Source organism: Puma concolor, chromosome E1 (assembly GCF_028749965.1).
Source record: "Puma concolor isolate L17-30 chromosome E1, mPumCon1.1.hap2, whole genome shotgun sequence".
In the NCBI taxonomy this organism is placed as follows: Eukaryota; Metazoa; Chordata; class Mammalia; order Carnivora; family Felidae; genus Puma; species Puma concolor.
Genome location: NC_141680.1, coordinates 18,225,497 through 18,247,001, shown reverse-complemented (window position 1 = coordinate 18,247,001; position 21,505 = coordinate 18,225,497). Strand labels below are relative to the sequence as shown.

Genomic DNA, 21,505 nt, shown 5'->3' with positions numbered 1-21,505 from the left:
CTGCTGTTTTGAGCGGGGTCTCACGGATAGCCAGGTCAGACTATTTCTGTAGGCTTGACACCTGTTGCATCTCCAGGGTGTTTTCTTCTTCCAGGAGAGGTAGTAATGACTCTTGGAGCCCAGGTGATCTTTATAAATCAGGTCCAGTCACTCCCCCCAACCCCGCTTCAAACCCTACGATGGTCCCATTTCACTGGGATAAAATCTAAATTCCTATCATGACTTGCAAGGTCCTCTATGATCTGGCCCCTGCTTATCGTTGCAACATAACCTCCTGTTCAACTCCTCACTCAAGGGCAAGAGGAGGTCTGAAATCATCTTACCCAAGAGCTAGCAAAACAGCTGCACATCCCAGAAGTTCCACGACAGCCCTGATTTGAAATAGTCCATCTTTTTCTTTCAAGTCTAGTATCTAAATAACACGGAAATCCTACGTTTTACTCCAGATACCGGGCTGGACAAGTAGTCCGGACTGTCTCTCATCTGAAGTGGCACGTGTTACCCTCCACACTCCAATTTAGGGCTCAGGAAACATGGTGCCCAAACCCCGAACCCTCGCATCAAGAAGTTTGTATCACTGTGCACCAGCCCCTGCTAAGGTCGCTCCTCCCTGAGGGCCAGGTAAGTTGTCCCTCGGGCCAAGGAGTGGCGTGACTTCAACTCCCGAGTACCCCAGTCATCCGCCCAAGCACACTTCCAAATCCCTGCTCCCCCGCAGCTGCCCACGGGGACACTCACATCGGCTGGCTCCCTGCGGGGTCCCTCGCCACTCCGCAGCCAGCTCCGGCTCAGCTCACTGAGCTCCGGAATGGGTTGCACCTTGAGCCGCACACTGTCCCCGGACTGCCGGATCATCTCCACAATCTCGTCCCTGGACTTGCTCTCCACGTTGTGCCCATTAATCTCCACCAGACGATCACCCGGCACCAACCCCAGGGCCAGGTCCTTGGTGCCCGCGCCAGGCTCAGCAAAGTGAACCACCCTCCGGTAGACCTGGCCCTCGGGGCCCCGATCCAGCATGGTTGTGCGGCGCAGGGAGAAGCCGAAGTCTCCAGTGGGCCGTCGCTGCAGCTCCAGCTCCCGGAGGGGAGGCGGTGGCAGGTGCACCACGGGGGGCAAGCGCAGGTCAGCCGGGAACCTTTTAGTCACCAGCTCAGGCACTCGGGACCGGGGCCCTGGCCGAGGGATGCCTGCGCCGGGATGCTGCACCAGCTGTCCCTCTAGAGTCCTCGCCTCCACCTGCGGGGACGGGGCCGCAGAGTGCTCGGAAGGGGTGGAGGTTTCTGAGGCACTCTCATCCCGACTCCGCTGGGAGAAGGAGAAGCGTTTGACAATCATCTGTGAGTTCTGCTTGGCCAGGGAGCCAAACTTGGCCGCCCGCTGCAGCACAGAGCCGCGGAAACTGCCTTCCTCACCCTTGAGGTCATCGCTGGAGCTGGCGGTGCTTAGGTGGCCCGAGTCCAGGATGACGCTGCCCCTGTTGCTGTCAGAGTCAATGTCGGTCAGGTGCAGGTCAGAGCCACTGGCCACCTTGATGGGGATGGGGTTGGAGATTTCCAGGCGGGTCTTGGACTCACGCTTGGAGGAACGGTTCAGATTGAAGAAGCCACGACGCAGGCTCATCTCCTCCAGGCTCCGCAGCTCTGCCGCCGACATCCGCTCCTTCTTCTCCTTCTTCTCCTTCTTCTCCTTCCGCCCGCCATCTTTGTCCTTGTCTTTCTTCATTAGGTTAAACATGGTGGGGTACAGCTTTTGGGGGTGACACCCCTGGGGGATTACGGGTGCTTAGCACAGGGCCCTGGTACCCCGCCTCGCTGCTGCAAACAGAAACAGAGAGAGAGAAAGAGGTTATTTGAGAGGAGCCTCTTCCTGTGTCTCCAGTGCAGACCAGACCAACTAATGAGCACAGCTCATGGTCGCTGAGAGCTAGCTCCCTACGCGCCAGGTGCTCTGTTTTATACAATACCATCTCTGTTAAGCCAGTCGTCATAACACTGCTCCAGGAAGGTCTGTGATTACCCCCATTTCACAAATAAGGTACCTTGAGGTTCAGATAGGGTTGTAAAAGCCCAGACTCCAAAGTCTGTCATCGCCTTTAATCCCTGATAGGTGTGCACAGAGGTGGCGTCTGGGAGATGTGACCTCCTGGCAAGAGGGCGCCATCAAGCTAACCTGGTACCCGACTGAAGATTCAAACACAAAGGCCACCACCTCCCCAGAGCCAATAGCCCAGTAAAGCAACAGACATCACATGCTATTTGGCTCTTTCCTAAGCCTGTGATCCCCACGGAAGCAGCCTTAGCCACCGCCTGACAGAAGACCTCAAAGAACCCACCCCGATTTGATGGCTACCACTTGCCGGGCACTTTACACGCATTACCTCATTCGAACCTCACAGCATCCCTGCACGGGAGGGATCATTATCTCTACTTTACAAATGAGAAAACAGGGCTCAGAAAATTAAGTATGTTGTTAGTTGTCACACAGCCAGTGAGTGGCAGTGGTGGGATCCCATGGCAAATATTGTTTTCTCTCTAGGTCCTCGGCGCCCAAAGTGAAGCGGGGAGGGTAGAGGAAGTTCCACACTGAGCCGAGGACAGACAGCTGAGAGGTGGGGGTGGGTCTGCTGGATAAACAGGATCCTGAAAAACTCATATCCTTTTCCCCAGACCAACAACTAAATATAGCCTGGGGAAGAAAGTCGTGGCAGCCTGAGAGAGAATGCCAGCTCCAGGGCACCTGTGCCTACGATGCCAGCCTTCTGCCCCTATGCCCACCCGACTGGGGACAGGACTGAGCAAAACCTGGTGGGGGTGGAGTTGCAAGCCAGGGAACAAGTTCTAGCCAGCAGCGAACAAGAAGGAGAAATAGGCCATACCGCCTAATTAGAAATTAAATGAAATTTTTTTCTCTCTCCGTGAAGGCCTCCCCCTCTGAGTTCTAGACACGGGACTGACAAGCTCACTCCTTCCAGCAAGGACCTTCTGCAAGACCTGGGAAGGCCTGTCCTGTCCGTGTACCCCACTGCCACAATCAAGTAAGGCCCTCCAGGCTCCTCCATCCCATGAATCCCTAGCCCAGGTACAATGCCAAGGATGACTTCAGGCCAGGAACTCCCAAGGGTCCTGGTGCACCGGTTAATTGCTTCCTCCAACGTCCAGCACCCTGATCCATAGGTTCCTGCGAGACCAGTGTATTCTTCCTAGAGCAGTACTCTTCACAGAAATATAATTCAAGTCATATGTGTAATTTAAAATGGTCTTGGGTGCCTGGGTGGCTCAGTCAGTGAAGTGTCCGACACTTGGTTTCAGTTCAGGTTATGATCTCATGGGCCCCTCATTGGGCTCTGCATTGACAGTGTGGAGCCTGCTTGGGATTCTCTCTCTCTCTCTCTCTCTCTCTCTCTCTCCCTCTCCCTCTCCCTCTCTCAAAATAAATAAATAAAATAAAATTGTCTAGCAGCCACATTAAAAAAGGTAAAAAGAAACAGGTGAAATTAACTTTAATGAGATACTTTAATGTAGCTATATTCAAAACACTGTCGTCTCAACATGTGATCTTTCTGAAAAATATTGAGGGGCGCCTGGGTGGTTCAGTCAGTTAGGTGTCCAACTTCGGCTCAGGTCATGATTTCACGGTTCGTGAGTTTGTGCCCTACATCGGGCTCTGTGCTGACAGCTCAGATTCTGTGTCTGCTTCAGATTCTGTATCTCTCTCTCTCTCTCTGTCCCTCCCATGTTCATGCTCTGTCTCTCTCTGTCTCTCTAAAAAATAAATAAACATTTTTTAAAAATTTAAAAAGAAAAATATTGAGATATTTTACATTCCTTTTTCCATATTAAGTCTTCAAAATCCAGTGTGAATGTCATACTTAGAGCACATCTCACTTCAGACTAACTACATTTCAAGTATTCAACAGCTAGTGGCTATTGAACTGGGCAGCACAATTCTACAGAAATCTTTAATTGTAGAGCATATCCAAAGAGATGGGGAATCTGGCCCAGTTACTAGCTCCCTGTGGATCTAACAGGCACCGTTTCCCCCTCTGACCTGTTTCTACCTAGTAAGACAAAGCTCCTTCTGAACCTTTTGGTTCGAAATGCTCCATGCACAGTACCTGGAAATAGGAAGACAGGAAATCTAGGGCCCAAGAAGTGCAAAGCCAGGGGCAAACTTGTCCTGCGGAGTCTGGACTGATCTGGGATGGGGGAGTACCTGACAGCAGGCATCCTCTCTTATGGGCTCTATTTTGACATGGGGAGTCTCTCTCTCTCTCTCCTCCTCAACACTGATGGAGTGTGGCACAGACATACCATATACCAAGACGTGGGATCTTCGGCTGGTCACTGCCCACCTTACCCTTCACCCATCACTTCCTGCACTGTCTTAAAAGGCTGATTAAAAAAAATTGGGGGGGGTGGGGGCGCCTGCGTGGCTCAGTCGGTTAAGCATCCGACTTCGGCTCAGGTCATGGTCTCACGGTTCGTGAGTTTGAGCCCCGCATCGGGCTCTGTGCTGACAGCTCAGAGCCTGGGGCCTGCTTCAAATTCTGTGTCTCCCTCTCTCTCTGCTCCTCCCCTGCTCATGCGCTGTCTCTCACTCCTTCAAAAATAAATAAAAACATTAAAAAAAATTTTTTTTTAATAAAAAAAATTTTTTTTAATTCTTAATGTTTATTTATTTTTGAGAAGGAGAGAGGCAGAGTGTGAGCAGGGGAGGAACAGAGAAGAGAGGGAGACATAGAATCCGAAGCAGGCTCCAGGCTCTGAGCTGCAGCACAGAGCCCGATGTGGGGCTTGAACTCACGAACCGTGAGATCATTACCTGAGCCTTAGATCATGACCTAAGTTGGATGCTTAACTGACTGAACCACCCAGGTGCCCTTTAAAAGGATGATTTAGAAAATGGCTCCAGGAGTGCCTGGGTGGCTCAGTCGGTTGAGCGTCTGACTTCAGCTCAGGTTATGATCTCACAGTTTGTGAGTTCGAGCCCCACGTCTGGCTCTGTGCTGACAGCTTGGAGCCTGGAGCCTGCTTCAGATTCTGTGTGCGTCTCTCTCTCTCTCTCTCTGCCCCTCCCCTGCTCGCACTCTGTCTCTGTCTCTCTCAAAAATAAACCTTAAAAAAAAAAAAAAAAGAAGATGGCTCCAGGGGTACCTGTGTGGGAAATGAAGAAAGAAACCCACCCTGGGGACCGGAAGGACACAAATGAGTATCTCGGCCTCAGCCTCAGCCCAACCACGCAGAACCCAATGCCTACAATGCTCTCCCCCCAAGACACTTCTTTTGGTCTTCAGTTCTTACTCTGCTATCCTTCCCCAACCCTGGCTCTTTGCTGGGAGCTAGACACCTGTGTAGCACCAACAGAAAACAGGTCCCAGAATTCTAGAACCTTCGGGCTGGAAAGGTCCCTGAGAAGTAATTTAATGTAAATCCGTGTCTTGGCAAAAGCTTGCTCCTCGCTGCGATTGTGACAGGCAGGAACCACACACCGTCACAGCAGTAGCACAGGAGACAGCGCTGGCCAGGAACGTTAGCAGACCTGGTATCTAGGCCTGGATCTGCCAACAAATCGCTAGGGGACCTTGAGCCTGTCACTTTGCTCAAGGTTGGGCTGGATGATTTGGTCTCTTGTTGCTCAAAAATTCCAAACATCTAAGTCTCTTGTGGACACAGGTTGTTCATTAACCTTCTGCCAAAGGTACTCCTCTCATCCCAACCCTGGAGCCTTTGGAGACTGAGCCCATTTCAGCCCTTCCCTCATCATCCCTGTCCTGCCACTGTTAGGCACACAGCTCACAAGGTACCCCTTCCCCACCGTCATCCCTCCAAGCCTGTCTGGGGCTACCTGCAACCTCCCTGTCCAGGTCAAACCTACAGTGCAGCCGCTCCTATGCTCCTCAGAGCTCACGTCTCCAGAGACCTGGGCTCTGTCACCTTCCTGTGGACCTTGCACTTTTCACCATCTCCCACCCTCAGGTTCAAAGTCTCCAGCAGCAATGACATCAGGATCTTCCCACTCTTCACTCTGGGCTGCAGTTTCTACCCGCCTCCCCTTGGTCTCTTACCCTCTCCAGTGAACCTTAGAGTTTTCTGACCTCCTTCTCTGTCTTTCTCCCCTCATCCTACTCCAGGAGGCCTTTCCTAATTTTAAGTGGAGGAAAGGTATATATAAAAATTAGGGTATGTGCCCATATCATCTTGACCCTACTACTAACCCGATCAAAGCAAAGTACAATCGACTGACTCAACTCGGCTGCCTTATCACTTTAAGACAGAAAGCGTTTTAAGGGCAAGGACCCTTCAACTCAAATATGCATCTTGCAGTTCATCAACAGGGGAAACAGTTTCCATATTCACACAATGGAATACTACTCAGCAATAAAAAGAGAAAGCAACTACTGATACAACAGGGATGAATCCCAAAAATACTATGTCAAGCGACAGTAAAAGAAGGCTTTGACATAAGAGTACATACTGGTGAGGCTCATACAGTACATAGAGATGGTCCCTGACTCACAATGGTTCGATTTACAATTTTTCAACTTTACAATATGCACACATGAAAGTGATAGGCATTCAGTAAAAATTATACTTCGAATTTTGAATTTGGGTCTTCTCTTGACCTAGCAATATGCAGTAGGATGCTCTCTTGTGATGCCAGGCAGTGGTCCTGGTCGGCCACACAATCACAAGGGTAAACAGCCGATGTGCTTATAGCCATTCTGTACCCACGCAATCATTGTGGGTTGTTTTGTTTTTTTTTTTTAAGTTTATTTATTTTGAGAGAGAAATAGTGAGCGTGCAAGCGGGGGAGGGACAGAGAGAGCGGGAGAATCCCCAGCAGGCTCTGCACTGTCAGCACAGAGCCGGATATGGGGCTCGAACCCACAAACCGTGAGATCATGACCTGAGCCAAAATCAGGAGTTGGACACTTAACTGAGCCACCCAGGCGCCCCAACCATCCTGTTTTTCACTTTCAGTACAGTGTGCAATCATTTACATGAAATATTCAACACTTTATTATAAAATAGGCTTTGTGCTAGATGATTTTGCCCCACTGTAGGCTAATATTAATGTTCTGAGCACAATTAAGGTAGGCTAGGCTAACCTATGACGTTTGGCAAGTTAGGTGTATTAAATGCGTTTTTGAGTTATGATATTTTCAATTTACAATGGGTTTATCAGGAGGTAAACCCACTGTCAGCCAAGGAAGATGTGTATAGACAGAACTAACCTGTGGTGAAAAAAAATCAGAACCGTGATTACCTCTGGAAGGTGGGGAGGCGGGTAGGGGTGGCCATTGCCTGAGAAAGGGCATGAGGGAACTTTCTGGAGTGATGTTCATGTTACATTACCTTGATAGGGATTTGGGCTGACGGATGTATACATGTGTCAGCAGTTATCAAATAGTGCGCACGAGGTTTGTGCATTTCATTATGTGAAACAGGCACTCAAAAGAAAAAAACTGGAAACATATACTGCAGTCTAGTCAATGATACATACACTAAAGTATTGGGGGCAAGGTATACTGATGTCTGGAATTTTCTTTGAGATGTATCAAACATGTAAGACGTTTTGATGGATGGATCAAGGGAGAAATATGTGGTAAAGTGAGGACAGTAAAGTGTAAATTGTAGAATCTAGGAAGTGGGAGGGGTATTCATAGTAAAAGTCTTTAACTTTTCTAAATTGTGATAAAGTGTTGGGGAAAATACATATCTATCAAGTACCTACTAAATGCAAGAGAAATGAAACTAATGAAAGAGCTTAGGCTTCAGATGTCAGGTAGCAAACGTGGGACCAATTCTGAGGTAATAGCTATGCAATCCTGGGAAAGTCACTTAATGCCTCTGTGCCTCTGTTTTCCCATTTGTAAATGGAGATAATAAGAGTACAATAACAGGGGCGCCTGGGTGGCTCCAGTTGGTTGAGCATCCAACTTCGGCTCAGGTCATGATCTCACGGTTGGTGGGCTCGAGCTCCGTGTTGGGCTCTGTGCTGACAGCTCAGAGCCTGGAGCCTGTTTTGGATTCTGTGTTTCCCTCTCTCTCTACCCCTCCCCTGCTTGTGCTCACACGTTCTCTCTCTCAAAAATAAATAAACATTAAAAAAATTGTTAAATAATAGTAGCTACCACATAAGGCCTGGGGACTAAATGAAATTGGTATATAAGCCCTCCATATAACACCTAGCCCAGGGTAAGCCCTCAAGAATGGTACCCAAGCATAGCAAGGCACATTCTTATCATCTAAATGGGACAGTAGACAGAATAATAAAGTACAGAAATGACTATCAGCCCAAGTGTGACTAAAATAAGTCTAAACATAAAATCTTAGTGCCAGACAGAACCTTTTTTTTTTTTTTTTAGTTTTTAAAGTTTATTTATTTATTTTGAAAGAGAAAGCATGCACGCATGAGCAGGGTAAGGGCAGGGAGGGAGGGAGGGAGGGAGGGAGAGAGGGAGAGAGAGAATCCCAATCAGGCTCCGTGCTATCAGTGCAGAGCCCAATGTAGGACTTGACCTTACAAACCAGGAGATTATGACCTAAGCCAAAGTCCGACGCTTAACCAACTGAGCCACTCATGCGCCCCTGGACAGAATCTTTGTATGTGGAAAGTAAAGCCCAAAGAAGTGAAGGCAATCCAATGAGCACATGGCCAGGCTGGATCACACTGGCTCGAGTCCAGAGGCCCCATGTAGCTACTGCCGAGACGAAGCACAAGCAATTCATAGATGCAGAAATATGAAAGGCCAACAAACACAAACAGGTATTCAGCCTCAGTCATATCACAGACACATGAAATGAAACAGACATGCTATTGTTCACTTATCAGGTTAGTAAAAACTACCATCATTAATAACGTCAATCAAATAGAAGATAGGAAGCAGGGTATCTGCTATTTGTTGGGAGTATAAATTGGTTTAAGGGCAAGTTGGTGGTATCTATGAAAATATTTAAATGTACATATTCTTAGACTGGGCAATTCTACACATAGGACATCTACAGATATGTGCACACAATAAACATGGCTGATCTTTGCATCATTGTTTGTAACTCAAAATTCTGTCAATACAAAGATCATATCACTAGGGAAATAGCAAGATTATAGAACTGGACAGTTAAAAAGAATGAAGGGGCGCCTACGTAATTCAGTCGGTTAAACATCCGACTTCAGCTCAAGTCATGATCTCATGGTTCATGGGTTCGAGCCTCGCATAGGGATCTGTGCTGACAGCCTGGAGCCTGCTTCAGATTCTGTCTCCCTTTCTCTCTCGGCCTCTCCCCTACTTGGGCTCTCTCTCTCTCAAAAATAAAAAATAAACATTAAAAAAAATTTTTTTTTAAAGAATGAAGATTTGTATATACTAACCTAGAAAGATTCTATTCTATATTAAGTGAAAAACTCAAGTTGCCATATAATTTTTACTAAAATTTTTAAAACTATGTATATGTGTGCATATATATACATGGAGATTATGTATGTGCAATATTTGCAAACGCATAGAAAAATGTATGCTCTGGGAAAGAGACAGATTTTAGAAGAGTCAATGGCTTTGTGTTTCATCTATATTGTTTTAATTTTTTACAATGAGAATATTTAGCTGGTAGGGGTGTATGTGTGTGTGTATCTAGGCCTAGGGGCTTTATTTCATTATTTTTTTTTCAATGTTTCTTTTTTGAGAGAGAGAGACAGAGGCAGAGAGAGAGGGAGACACAGAGTCCAAAGCAGGCTCCAGGCTCTGAGCTGTCAGCACAGAGCCTGACGGGGGGCTTGAACTCATGAACCATGAAAGTATGACCTGAGCTGAAGGCGGTCGCTTAACCAATTGAGCCACTCAGGTGCCCCTAGGCCTAGGGGCTTTGGATAGTGGGATTATGCATAATATTTCTTCTACTTTTCTATATGCTCTTTATTTCCTACAGAAATTTTTTTTAATATTTATGTAAAATTATATTTATGAAACATGATATTGCATGTAAATATAAATAAATAATATATGCATATGTGATAAATATGTTATATATAAGATATATATAACAAGCTTTAAAAAAAATGCCTGAAAAGATCCATTACAAGATTTTGTCTGTGGTTTTCTCCATGCAGTACAGGCAAACCGGGGTAGTAACACTTTAGCTTTTTAGCTAATAGCCTTTCCCAGCATATGTTACTTTTGTGATTTTAAAAGATTAGAAAGAAAAAAAAAAAAGGAAGGTTTGACAATCCACTTAGCATTTAGGCTGTAAACCAAGTTTGCAACTGTTAAGTTCAAGGCTTGCCATCTCATGCCTTAGGAAAGTTTCAGTGACTTGGGGGACTTGGTTAAAATAGATCTCACTAGTGTCTTGTGGCTTTAAGTGGGGACATATTTAAATGGGTCACCCTGCAGCTGGCAAAATAGAAGCCCCAGGAAATGGAAACTATAACGTTAGAATCCCAAGACAAGGCGCCCAGACTTGGCTGCTGTGGGTGGACACTTAAAAGGGTCAGTCCTCCCCACCCCACTCCTAGACCACACTCATAAATAAATACAAAGGAAATACTTTCCCAAGAGAGCCGGCCTCTCTCCCTTGGCCTCTGACCTCCCTAAGCGGCCGTTTCCTACAGCCCAGAGGCCTTTCTCGGCGCCAGTCCATACCAAGGTTTGCAAAAGCGACCAGGCAGGACTCGAACAGAAGCACCTGGCCGTCCCGTCCCGGCCGGGGCCCCGGCCGAGCGGTGCAGAGGGACGCCTGTCGCCTTCGCCGCCACTGCCCGAGCCTCTCTCCCAGCCGGTCCTGCTTAGAGCTCCGCAGCGCCCCGTGACTCAAGACCAGGTCACACGGAGCTTATCTAGCTCCAGGTGTGCTCGCTCCGACTGCACGCTTCTCACATGACATCAGCCGGCCGGCCGGCCCAACCGCCCGCCGGCTCCGGCTCCCTTGGAACCCGCGGCGCTCGCTCAGCACTTCCAGGCAGCCGGCCGGTGCAGCCGCAGCCCCGCGGCGCCTCCCGCCGAGATACCGTCTCCCCTGGAACGCAGCGATCCCGCAGGCCCCGGCAGGAACGACGCGGGAGACGTGCCAGGAGCGCGGCCAGGTCCCCAGCTGCTCTTCCAGGTGCACCTCCTCAGCCCCAGGAGGGGTTTGCCGCAGTCCGCTGGGCGCTAGACTCCGCTAACCACCCCTACACCCCCCCTTTCTGTGTGACCTTCAGCAAGTCCCGTCCCTCTCTAGGCCTCAGCTATTTCAACTATAAAATCTCCATGGGCCTGAGAGTTCAGACTTGGCCAGGAGCCCTTACCTTTGCCGGGAGAGGTATTCTGCTCAACTACAAATTGCAGGTTCTAAATCCTGCTCTGCCTCTGAACTGCTGTGTGACCTTGAGCCCATCATCCAACATCTCTGAATATCAGAGGATAATAAAAATAATCCCCTGTAAGCGATGGTGAAGTACCTGGCAGAGAGAAAGGGCCAAGGGCCTTGTAAAACCCTCAGCCCTCAGTTTAAACTGCTGCCTGACTATAGGCTCTTTGAAACATCAAGGGAATATGGATAATTGACAAGCCGCACCACTCCCACCTCAAGGACAGTGAGGTGGGGAGAGGAGTGGAGGCTTTCCAGTTCTGCTCCCCACCCCTCCCAATCCGGCTCCCAACAACACTCTCTAATTCAGGCTACCTCAGAAAATGCTGATGGGGGGGGGTGGGGATGGGGTGCAGTGAGCAGATCTTAAAGCACCCAGGGGCCTGACCCAAAGTAGAACTTCAAGCCCCCAGCCCGAGTCCTGGGGGAACCTGTTAATCATAGCACAGGGTGGGCTGGGCCCTCCCATACCCTTGAAACTTTAAACTACACCAGGTCAGAGCCCCTCCCCTTTACCCACCACACCCGGGAGAGGCCTGGGACAAGGCCTGGGGCCCAGAGCCACCAACAGGACCCGGCTCACATGGATGATCTAGTTCCCGTCTGTGGCGTCCACTTCAGGTGAGGGGGGTCTGGCTGGGGACAGACGTCTGGTTTAGAAGGAGCAAGAGCAGCCGTGCTGCTCTGGAGACCTGTGACACACCAAGTCCGGATCAGGGCTTCCTGAGTTCCAGCAACTAACTCCCTGCTCCACCCGAGTAGGGTGGATTCTCCCTTTCACACTAGCCCCAGTGCTGCCCCACCCAGTCCAGCTTCAGGTACCTGCCTCTGGGGGACCCCGCACATTTCAGGCCCGATTTCTGAAGACACACGCACCCTTTAATGAGCAGCCTCAAGCTAGGCCGGTGAGGGGGGCTCCAGGCAACAGGCTGGCTACCCAGACTCCCAGGGAATGAGGTGGAGGCACCAGGCAGGAGGCAGGAGGGGCACAATCCACGTGAGGGCTTCTGAGGGGAGCCAGGGGCACCAGAGGAAGCCCTTAGGCACACACCCTGGCACCTGAGCCAGGCCCGCAGAGGGTAAACAAACTAGATACTCAGAGCTGCCAGGCACCAGGTCAAGTGTTCAAAGTTCAAAGCTTCCAAAGGAAGTGACCCCCAGCACTCATTCTATCCCTCCCACATTCCCCCTTCCACCCCCACCTGTGATCCTTCTCATTTCCCTAACCCTCCAACACAATAGCTTCCCCCATGGTCTTCCTGGAATATGAGGCCCCAACTCCAATGTCCCCAACCCCAAAGGAACAAGCACACCTCCACCCGAGGCTATCTATAATTAGTCATGTCCAGCAACCAGGAGGATGTTTCCTGGAAAGCCCTCATCACAAAAGGACAGAGGGGAAGCTGAGGAGGTGGCAGGCCATTGACAAAGAGCCAGTGAGGTCTGTCAGGAAGCCAGAGACCTCAGGAGAGCAACTTTCAATATCCCCAAATAGAAAGTAGCCTCTGAACCAAAAGGGTGGGGAAAGTTAGACTAGGCCTGGCCCATTGCCATGCCAACAGGAAACCGACCTGCCCAAGAAAGGGCTCCAGAACTGGTAAGAACGTGGAAAGGTGATCTTGCTCTTAACTGTCTGGTTGACCTTCCCTCCCTTCCAGCATGGACCCAATGCATACACACTTCGGGCAGTTCACTCTCCTTATGGGGAATTACAAGGCCTCCTCAGCAACAGACATGCCAGGTACTCCAAAAGACAAATGAGCCCACACAAACCAGCCTGAATCATTGGCCAGGTGAAGGGGGGGAGGGAACCCAATTCCATAATTTTGGGAGTCCGTCAGAGGGCAGGAAGGCTCCAGGCAGGAGAGCTCCTCCCAAGAAGCATTGTCCCCAACCTCTGCACAAACACAAACCAAGAGGACACTGCCAAATACATGCCCGGTTGGCCAAGTGAGTAGGCAAAAGCAGTACCCTTAAAAAATACACCGTCTGCCTTCCCCCCATCCCCCCCCCCCCCCCCCCCCCGTTCATTCTGGCTGGCAGCCTTTCCAACTAATCAGCAGGACACATGTGCCTTGCAACAGGGTGACATCCCCATCCCCCCTCTCTGCCCCCAACAAAGCCCCAATGTGTGCTATGTCCCTGCAGGCCTTATCTCAGCCAGGAACATGACCCACTCCTCACCATGCTTGGTACCAAGCCGCACCCCCACCCCCCACCACCCCCACCACAGGGGTGTGGAGCAGCTAACCTTACCACCTCGCCTCCCCATTGGCGAGACAACTGGCATGACAGGTTAGCAGGGCGGGGCGTCAGGGCAGTCTCTCCCAGAGGCCTGGGGCAGGCTGTCCGACCTTCCCACACACACCCCACCCCTTTGCAGGGAAAGGTGAGGTGAGCAGCCAGTCACAGGGGACAGGCAGCACTCCCTAATCTCCAAAGCCTACCATTCACTCACCCCCGTCTTCTGTCCCAAGGGGAGGGGGCCTGGGGAAGCGGGGTCTCCATTGTTTTGCCAGCTGTCTAGCAGCTGCTCCTTTGAGAGGAGCCCGCTGTCGGCCTGGCAGTGAAAGGGTGAAGGCCGCTGGGAGGGATAAAGGGTTCGGTGGAGGTGCTCGCCTTCCCCGCTGCCTTCCTCGGAGCCTCGCTCGGTCGGTCGGTCGGTCGGCCTGGGGGGGAGGGGGGGCCTGGGCCTGGCCCCGAGAAGCCCCCTATCCCGGAGGCTGCAGCCTCCACCCCGCAGCCCCGGGCCACCTGGGCTCCCCTCAGCCCTCAATCCCCCTAAACCGAGGGCCACCCTGCCCTGCCTCCGCGCGCTCCCGAGCTGGCACAAGGGGCCGGAGCTCCCCTCCCCGCCCCTCCTTGTCGGCCCCCATTCCCGGCGCCCAGCTCCGCGGCGCGGCCGGGGACCGGAGCCGGGAGTCCGGGCCGCCGCTTCCAGGGGACAGTGGGGGAGGAGGAGCCGGCGGGCCCCGCCGCCCGCCCGCCCGCCTTCCCGGCCCGAGCCCGCCCCGCCGCCCCACCCGGCCCGGGCAGCCCCCGAGCGGCCGCCCCCGCCGCCCCGCGCTCACCGGCCGCCGGAGCCCGCCCGGCAGGCAGCAGAAGCGGAGACGCGGCATCCAGCGGCCCCGGCCCGGTCCGGGCTGGAGCGCAGCGCGGCGCAGCGCAGCGCCGCCCCCCGCGGCCGCGCGAGCAGAGCCGAAAGGGAGCTCCCTGCTGGCGGCTCCCGGGATAAACGCCCGGCCTTCCTGGCAGCGCCTGGGCGCGCCTCCAGAACGGGCCATGCGGGCACGGGGCGCTGCTCTGGGAGCCTTCTGCCCGCGTCCGAGAGGCCTGGAGCTCCCGTCTGCGCTGGGCGCCGGAGGCCGCTGGGCATGCCCAGGGCAGGCACCGTGCCCGCATGTATAGAGCAGGTTCCTTCCAAGGCCGGCACTGGACTCCGCGCGCTGGCTGTGTCCGAGAGGGTGCTGCCCAGGGCAGTGCTGTGCGGAGGACGCATTCGAGTCTTGCTGGTCACATCTTCCCAGGGTGGCTCTGCAGGGGCAGACATAGGGCGCTGCTCGATGGTGCCAGATGGCTTAGGCCGAAGCAGACACTGCCCGCATGTCCAGGGTGGCACTCGCAGAATGTACTCCCCAGGGTGGTAGCTTGGTCTGAGAGAGCCCTGCCTCAAATGCAGCTGCCTGAGGGGTGTACCGGGGCCCAGGAGACGCAGCCCTCAGCGGTGATCACTCAGTCCCCAAAGGATCCAACGATGCTAATAAGATTAACACCTTTCAGAAGCTTCTTGGTTTACAGGTCCCGTCATGTCCTCATCCAGTGAGATGTTTACCCAGGAAAGGATTAGAGGTGTCCTGGGAGAGGCCAGAGGTGTTTAGAGACCAGTCTTCCAAGGTAGGTGCTCTATCTTGAGTTTGGAGGTGGAGAGGTGGATGCTTCTACAGGCAGTGTGCATACTGGAGTGGGATACCCCAGAATGTGGAAGAAACTGCATGGTGCGGGAAGAAGGGTGTAGCAGACAAGAGCGGCTGCCTCCATAGTTAGCCCAACCAAGAATTTCTGCAGACAGAGGAGGCGGAAGCTGACAGATCAGGGAAGGTTAGAGCAAGGGGGCTCAGGAGCAAAGAGGTGAGTAAGAGCTGGGAGATCCTGAGGAATAGACCACACCCAGGATGTACATTTTGGATAGAGGAATAGTGCGCCACCCAAACTCGATTAAACAAATTTTTATTGAGAGGCTGCTGAGTGCCAGGTGCAGCCCCAGGCACTCCGGGGGACACTGAGAAATCAGACATAGAACTTCTTTCCAGGGAACTCACACAGAAGTGAGTTGTGACTGCAGGAGGGTACACCACACTGTCATCCCTAGGATGAGACAGTGACATCCCTAGGATGAGGACATGACATTGAGTGAAACCTTGGAGGCTGGGTTGGACAATACTATCATACCATATCATATCATTACCGCTTCCTGAGCACCTACTATGTGATACACACACTCTCCATTCCTCACAACAAACCTATGACAAGAGACTATTATTATAGATAGTGACTGAGTGCATGGACTCTGGAGTCAGGTTACCTGAATTCAAATCCCTGTCAAGTCCTAGCTGTGTTACCCTGGGCGATTTACAAAACCACTCTATCCCTCAGTTTGCTTATCTGAAAAATGGGGATAAATAACAGTGCCTGCCTCAAAGTTTATACTGAAAATCAAATGAGTTTAGTCTTGGGGTGGCTGTCTGGCTCCGCTGGTGGAGGGTGCAACTTTTGATCTTGAGATTATGAGTTCGAGTCCCATGTTGGATGCAGAGATTGCTTAAAAATAAAATCTTTAAAAACAAAAAACAAAAAATGAGTTTGGTCTTTTCAACAAATGGTGCTGGAACAACTGCATATCCGTAGGCAAGAAAACGAATCTAGACAAAGACTTTGCATCTTTTACGAAAATTGAAATGGATCATAGGCCTAGATGTAAAACACAAAACTATAAAACGGATAGACGATAACATAGATGGAAACCTATATGACCTTGGGTATGGTAATGATTTTTAAAAAATTTTAATCCCACCATAGTTAACATACACTGTTATATTAGTTTTGGGTACATAATACAGTGATTCAACAATTCTGTACATTTCTCAGTTCTCTTCATGAGAAGTGTACTTTTAATCCCCATCACATACTTCCCTCACTGCCCTCCCCCCCTCTCGTAACCGTCAGTTTCTTCTCTGTAGTGAAGAGTCTGGTTTTTTGTTTGTCTCTTCTTTTTCTTTGTTTGTTTTGTTTCTTAAATTCCACCTATCAGTGACATCATATGGTATTTGTCTTTCTCTGACTTATTTCACTTAGTATTATGCCCTCTGGATCCATCCGCGTTGTTGCAAATGGCAACATTTAATTTTTTAAGGCTGAGTAATATTCCATTGTACATATGTAACCACCTCTTCTTTATCCATTCATCTGTTGATGGATACTGGGACTGCTTCCATAATTTGGCTATTGTCAATAATGCTGCAATAAACATAGGGGACCATACGTCTTTTCAAATGAATGTTTTCCTATTCTTTGGGTAAATACCCAATTGTGGAATTACTGGATCATATGGTAGTTCTATCTTTAATTTTTTGAGGAACCACCATACTGTTTTTCTGGAGTGACTGTACCAGTCTGCTTTCCCACCAACAGTGCGTGAAGATTCCTTTTTCTCCACATCCTTGCCAACACTTGTGTTTTCTATTTTAGCCATTCTGACATGTATGAGGTGGTATCTCATTGTGGTTTTGATTTGTATTTCCCTGATGATGAGTGATGTTGAGCATCTTTTCATGTGTCTGTTGGCCATCTGGATGTCTTCTTTGAAGAAATGTCTGTTCACGTCTTCTGCTCATGTTTGAATTAGATTATTTGGGGTTTTTTGGTGTTGAATTGTATAAGTTCTTTATGTATTTTGGATACTAACCCTTTATTGGATATGTCATTTGCAAATATATTCTCCCATTTACTAGGTTGTCTTTTAGTTTCAATGATTGTTTGCTTTGCTCTGTAAAACTTTTATTTTGATGTAGTTCCAATAGTTTATTTTTGCTTTTGTTTCCCTTGCCTCAGGAAACACATCTAGAAAAGATGTTGCTACAACCAGTGTCATGGTGATGATTGTTTACATACAACATCAAAGGCATGATTCATGAAAGAAAAAATTGATAAGCTGGACTTCTTAAAAATTAAAAACATCTGTTCTGCAAAAGACAATACTAAGAGATCACAAGCCACAGACTGGGAGAGAAAATTTGCAAAAGACACATCTGATAAAGGACGGTTGTCAGAAATATATGAAGAACTTTTAAATCTCAACAATAAGAAAGCAAACAGTCCTATTTAAAAATGGTCCAAAGACTCGAACAGACACTTCACCAAAGGAGACGTATCGATGGCAAATAAGCATTTGAAAAGATACTCAATGTCATATGTCATAGGGAAATGCAGATTAAAACAACAGTGAGATATCACTGCACACCTATTAGAATGGCCCAAATCTAGAACAATGACAACACGAAATGCTCACAGGCATGTGGAGCAACAGGAACTCTCATTCATTACTGGTAGGAGTGCAAAATGGTACAATCACTGTGGAAGACAGTTTCGCAGTTTCCTACAAAATTAAATATACTCTTACCATATGATCCAGAGATTTCACTGTTTGTTATTTGCCCACATGGGAACTGAAAACTTCTATCCACACAAAAACCTGCATAGATGTTTATAACAGCTTTAATATAATTGCCAGTATATAAGCAACCCGGACATCCTTCAGTACCTGAATGGATAACCTGTGGTAGATCCCGACAGTGGAATATCATTCAGCACTAAAAAGAAATGAGCTACCAAGCCATGAAAAGGCAAGGAGGAACCTTAAATAACTATGTGAAAGAAACCAATCTGAAAAGGCTACATACTGTATGATTGCAACTCTATGACATTCTGGAAAAGGCAAAACTATGGAGACAATAATAAGATCAGGGGTTGTCAGGGCCTGGAGGAAGGGAGAGATGAATAGGCAGAGCACAGAGGATTTTTCGGGCAGTGAAACGATATGATATGGATACATGTCATTACACATTTGTCCAAACCTGTGGAATGTACAATACCAAGAGTGAGCCGTAATGTAAGCTATAGACTTTGGGTGATGATGGTGTGCCAATATCAGTTCCTCAGCTGTAACAAATGTACCACCGTGGTGCAGGATGTTGATGGCACGCGGTGGGGGGGGGGGGGGGAGGGAGCTGTGCCTGTGTTGGGGCAGAGGGTATATGGGAACTCGGCACTTTCAGCCCCATTTTGCTATAAACCTAAAATTACTTTTAAAAATAAAGTTTCTTGGGGGCGCCTGGGTATCTCAGTCAGTTGAACATCCAACTCTTGATCTTGGCTCAGGTCATAATCCCAGGATCATGGAATAGAGCCCCACACTGGGCTCCGTGCTAGGTGTGGAGCCTGCTTAGAATTCTGTCTCTCTCTCTCTGTCTCTCTCTCTGCCCCTCTACCCACCTTCTCTCTCTCTCTCTCTCTCTCAAATAAAAATAAAAATGAAATTTCTTAAGTTTGAAATAATGAAATGAGCCAATATATATAAAAAAGAGTCCCCAGCACATAGTAAGCATTCTATAACTATTAGCTTTACTATTCACATCTGTCCTAACTCATAGCTATGGAAACTGAAGCACAGACAGATTTGTGACTTGTACGCAGCCTGCAAGTGGCAGAGTCAGGATTCAAGCTGAGGTCCCCAAGGCTCCAAAGCCCATGTTCTTCCCCCTACAACATGACAGTGAATGAATAGGCATATTAACATGTATCTTTTGGGGGCACCTGGGTGGTTCAGCGATTGACTCTTGATTTCTCAGGTCATGATCTCGAGGTTCGTGAGTTCAAACCCTGCACTGTCAGTGCAAAGCCTGCTTGGGATTCTCTCTCCCTCTCTGCCCCTCCCACCCCATAAATAAACAAACTTAAAAAAAAATGTTTTGTTTATGTGTGTCCACATCTAGGCACTGTTGGGGTAGTATAGAGTATTCTTTTTTTTTTAATGTTTATTTATTTTTGAGGGACAGAGCACAAGCAGGGGAGTGGCAGAGGGAGGGAGACACAGAATCCAAAGCGGGCTCCAGGCTGTCAGCACAGAGCCTGATGCAGGGCTTGAACTCACAAACTGTGAGATCGTGACCTGAGCCAAAGGCTGACGCCCAACTGACCGAGCCACCCAAGCACCCCCTAGCACTGGGTATTCTTAAGAGCTCCTCTAGCCTGACCCAGGAAGCAGTTTCAGAGACGGGGTAGGTTTGAAACACCAAGGTAACATCCACAATGACTGGTGGGCTCATGGTCTCGTGGTTTTTAGTCTTTTACTTCCCAAAGAAGTAATCCCTGCCAGGGCTCTGTGTGAAAGTAAAGCACCTCTCTCCCCCTTGTAGAAAAATGTCAGAGGGGTGTCCACATAAAATAGCCCAGATGACCGTGGAAAGGCCAGGGTTTTTTCCTCCAGAAGATTCCTGAGCTTCTAAAGCAATCTGACTTTAATCAAGGATCCCCCTCAGAGAGAAACCTGGTGATAACAGTCGCTTACGTCAGCGGAGCCCTTACTATGCAGTCAGTGCTGTTATTACCCCCATTTTACAGATTAGAAACCAGGCTTAGGAAGGTGAAATAATCTGCCCAAGGCCACGTGACTAATACATAGCAGAGCCCGGAATGCTTGCTCTGATCACACTCTGTTGGGCTGTGTCCCGGGTGCAGTGGAAAGCGCATGGGCTTTGGAGCCACACGGCCGGAGAGGACACTCGGTCTAGCAGCTGCTAGCAAATTCCTTAGCCTCCTTACGCCTCAATTTCCTCCTCTATAAAAAGGGGATAATAACAATGCCTGCCTCACAAGGGTATGAGAGGATAGAACAAGCAAATTCGTTTAAAGCAATTAGCCCAGTACTTGATACATAGTAAGTGGTTAACAGATGTTATTAATCTCTCTGAACCTTTAGTTCCTCATCTGTAAAATGGGGGCTGATAATAGCATGTAGGTCACAGAGTTATTGCGAGGCTTATGAGAAATGGCAAATGACATGTGAGATGAGACTGTTATGGTGGCAAACTACCATACCATGGCCGTCCAAAAAGGGTCGCAGAATAGCAAGCCAGCTTTTTTATTTTTTATTTTTTTATTTTTTAAAAAAAATTTTTTTTTCAACGTTTTTATTTATTTATGGGACAGACAGAGACAGAGCATGAACGGGGGAGGGGCAGAGAGAGAGGGAGACACAGAATCGGAAACAGGCTCCAGGCTCCGAGCCATCAGCCCAGAGCCTGACGCAGGGCTCGAACTCACGGACCGCGAGATCGTGACCTGGCTGAAGTCGGACGCTTAACCGACTGCGCCACCCAGGCGCCCCAAGCCAGCTTTTTTAAAAAGCCCACAGAATTACAAATCTGCCTGATAACAAGTGCTATTCAGATGACAAAGGCACACCTTGAATATTTTCCCTCAAAACGCATTTATTAGCTTAAGATCCTTTATTTCTTTGCTTCGAAGCTTGGAGTGTGGGTGGAGAATGCTCTCCAGGAAACTTAAGTCTAAATTCTTTTTCCTTTTTTTTTTTTTTTGAGAGAGGGGCACAGAGAGAGAGGGAGAGAGAGGGAAGTGAGGCTCACCTGAAGCCAGGTTCAACCTGAAGTGGGGCTCACCGGAAGGGGGCTTGAACTCACCAACTGTGAGCTCATGACCTGAGCCAAAGTCAGATGCATAACAACTGAGCCACCCAGGCGCCCCTTAAATCTAAATTCTTAGAAGACAGTACTTGCAGAAGTTCAGTCCAAAATAAAGGAGCACATCTCTGATATGACATGCAAATGTTTTATTTGAGGAAAGTTCAAACACATACGAAACTAAACAATGATATAACACACACCATCCCCGCCCCCCCACCCCCGCCCCAAGTATCCATTGCACAACTTCAATAGCTTCCAACTCAAGGAAAATTTGTTTCAACTATACTCCCTCCTACCCAGTAGAGATTTTTTTTTAATGTTTATTTTATTTTTGAGGAGGAGGGGGCAGACAGAGAGGGGGACAGAAGATCTGAAGCAGACTCTGTGCTTATAGCAGAC

General features: G+C 49.1%; 2 protein-coding genes across 14 annotated transcripts in view; one reads left to right on the top strand and one right to left on the bottom strand.

Annotated features, from left to right (window-relative positions):
• The window catches only part of MYO18A (myosin XVIIIA), a 102,339-nt gene extending 87,765 nt beyond the window's left edge, over positions 1 to 14,574 (bottom strand). For 9 of the 13 annotated variants that reach the window (XM_086686455.1, XM_086686456.1, XM_086686457.1 and 6 more), the window contains exons 1-2: positions 14,420 to 14,574; positions 739 to 1,817 (exon numbers count right to left, since the gene is read on the bottom strand). In XM_086686455.1, the coding sequence (XP_086542581.1) occupies positions 739 to 1,737 (999 nt within the window). In that variant the 5' untranslated portion in view covers positions 1,738 to 1,817; positions 14,420 to 14,574. Of the gene's footprint in view, positions 1 to 738; positions 1,818 to 14,419 lie in introns of those variants that run through there. The other 4 variants (XM_086686470.1, XM_086686471.1, XM_086686472.1 and 1 more) reach the window with 2 other exon arrangements.
• On the top strand, positions 11,932 to 17,743 carry LOC147574164 (uncharacterized). The gene is made up of 3 exons (XM_086686621.1): positions 11,932 to 11,969; positions 13,948 to 15,242; positions 17,457 to 17,743. The coding sequence occupies exons 1-2, from the start codon at positions 11,932 to 11,934 to the stop codon at positions 14,993 to 14,995; spliced, it is 1,086 nt and encodes a 361-aa protein (XP_086542747.1). The 3' UTR covers positions 14,996 to 15,242; positions 17,457 to 17,743.
• Positions 17,744 to 21,505: the final 3,762 nt, after the last annotated feature.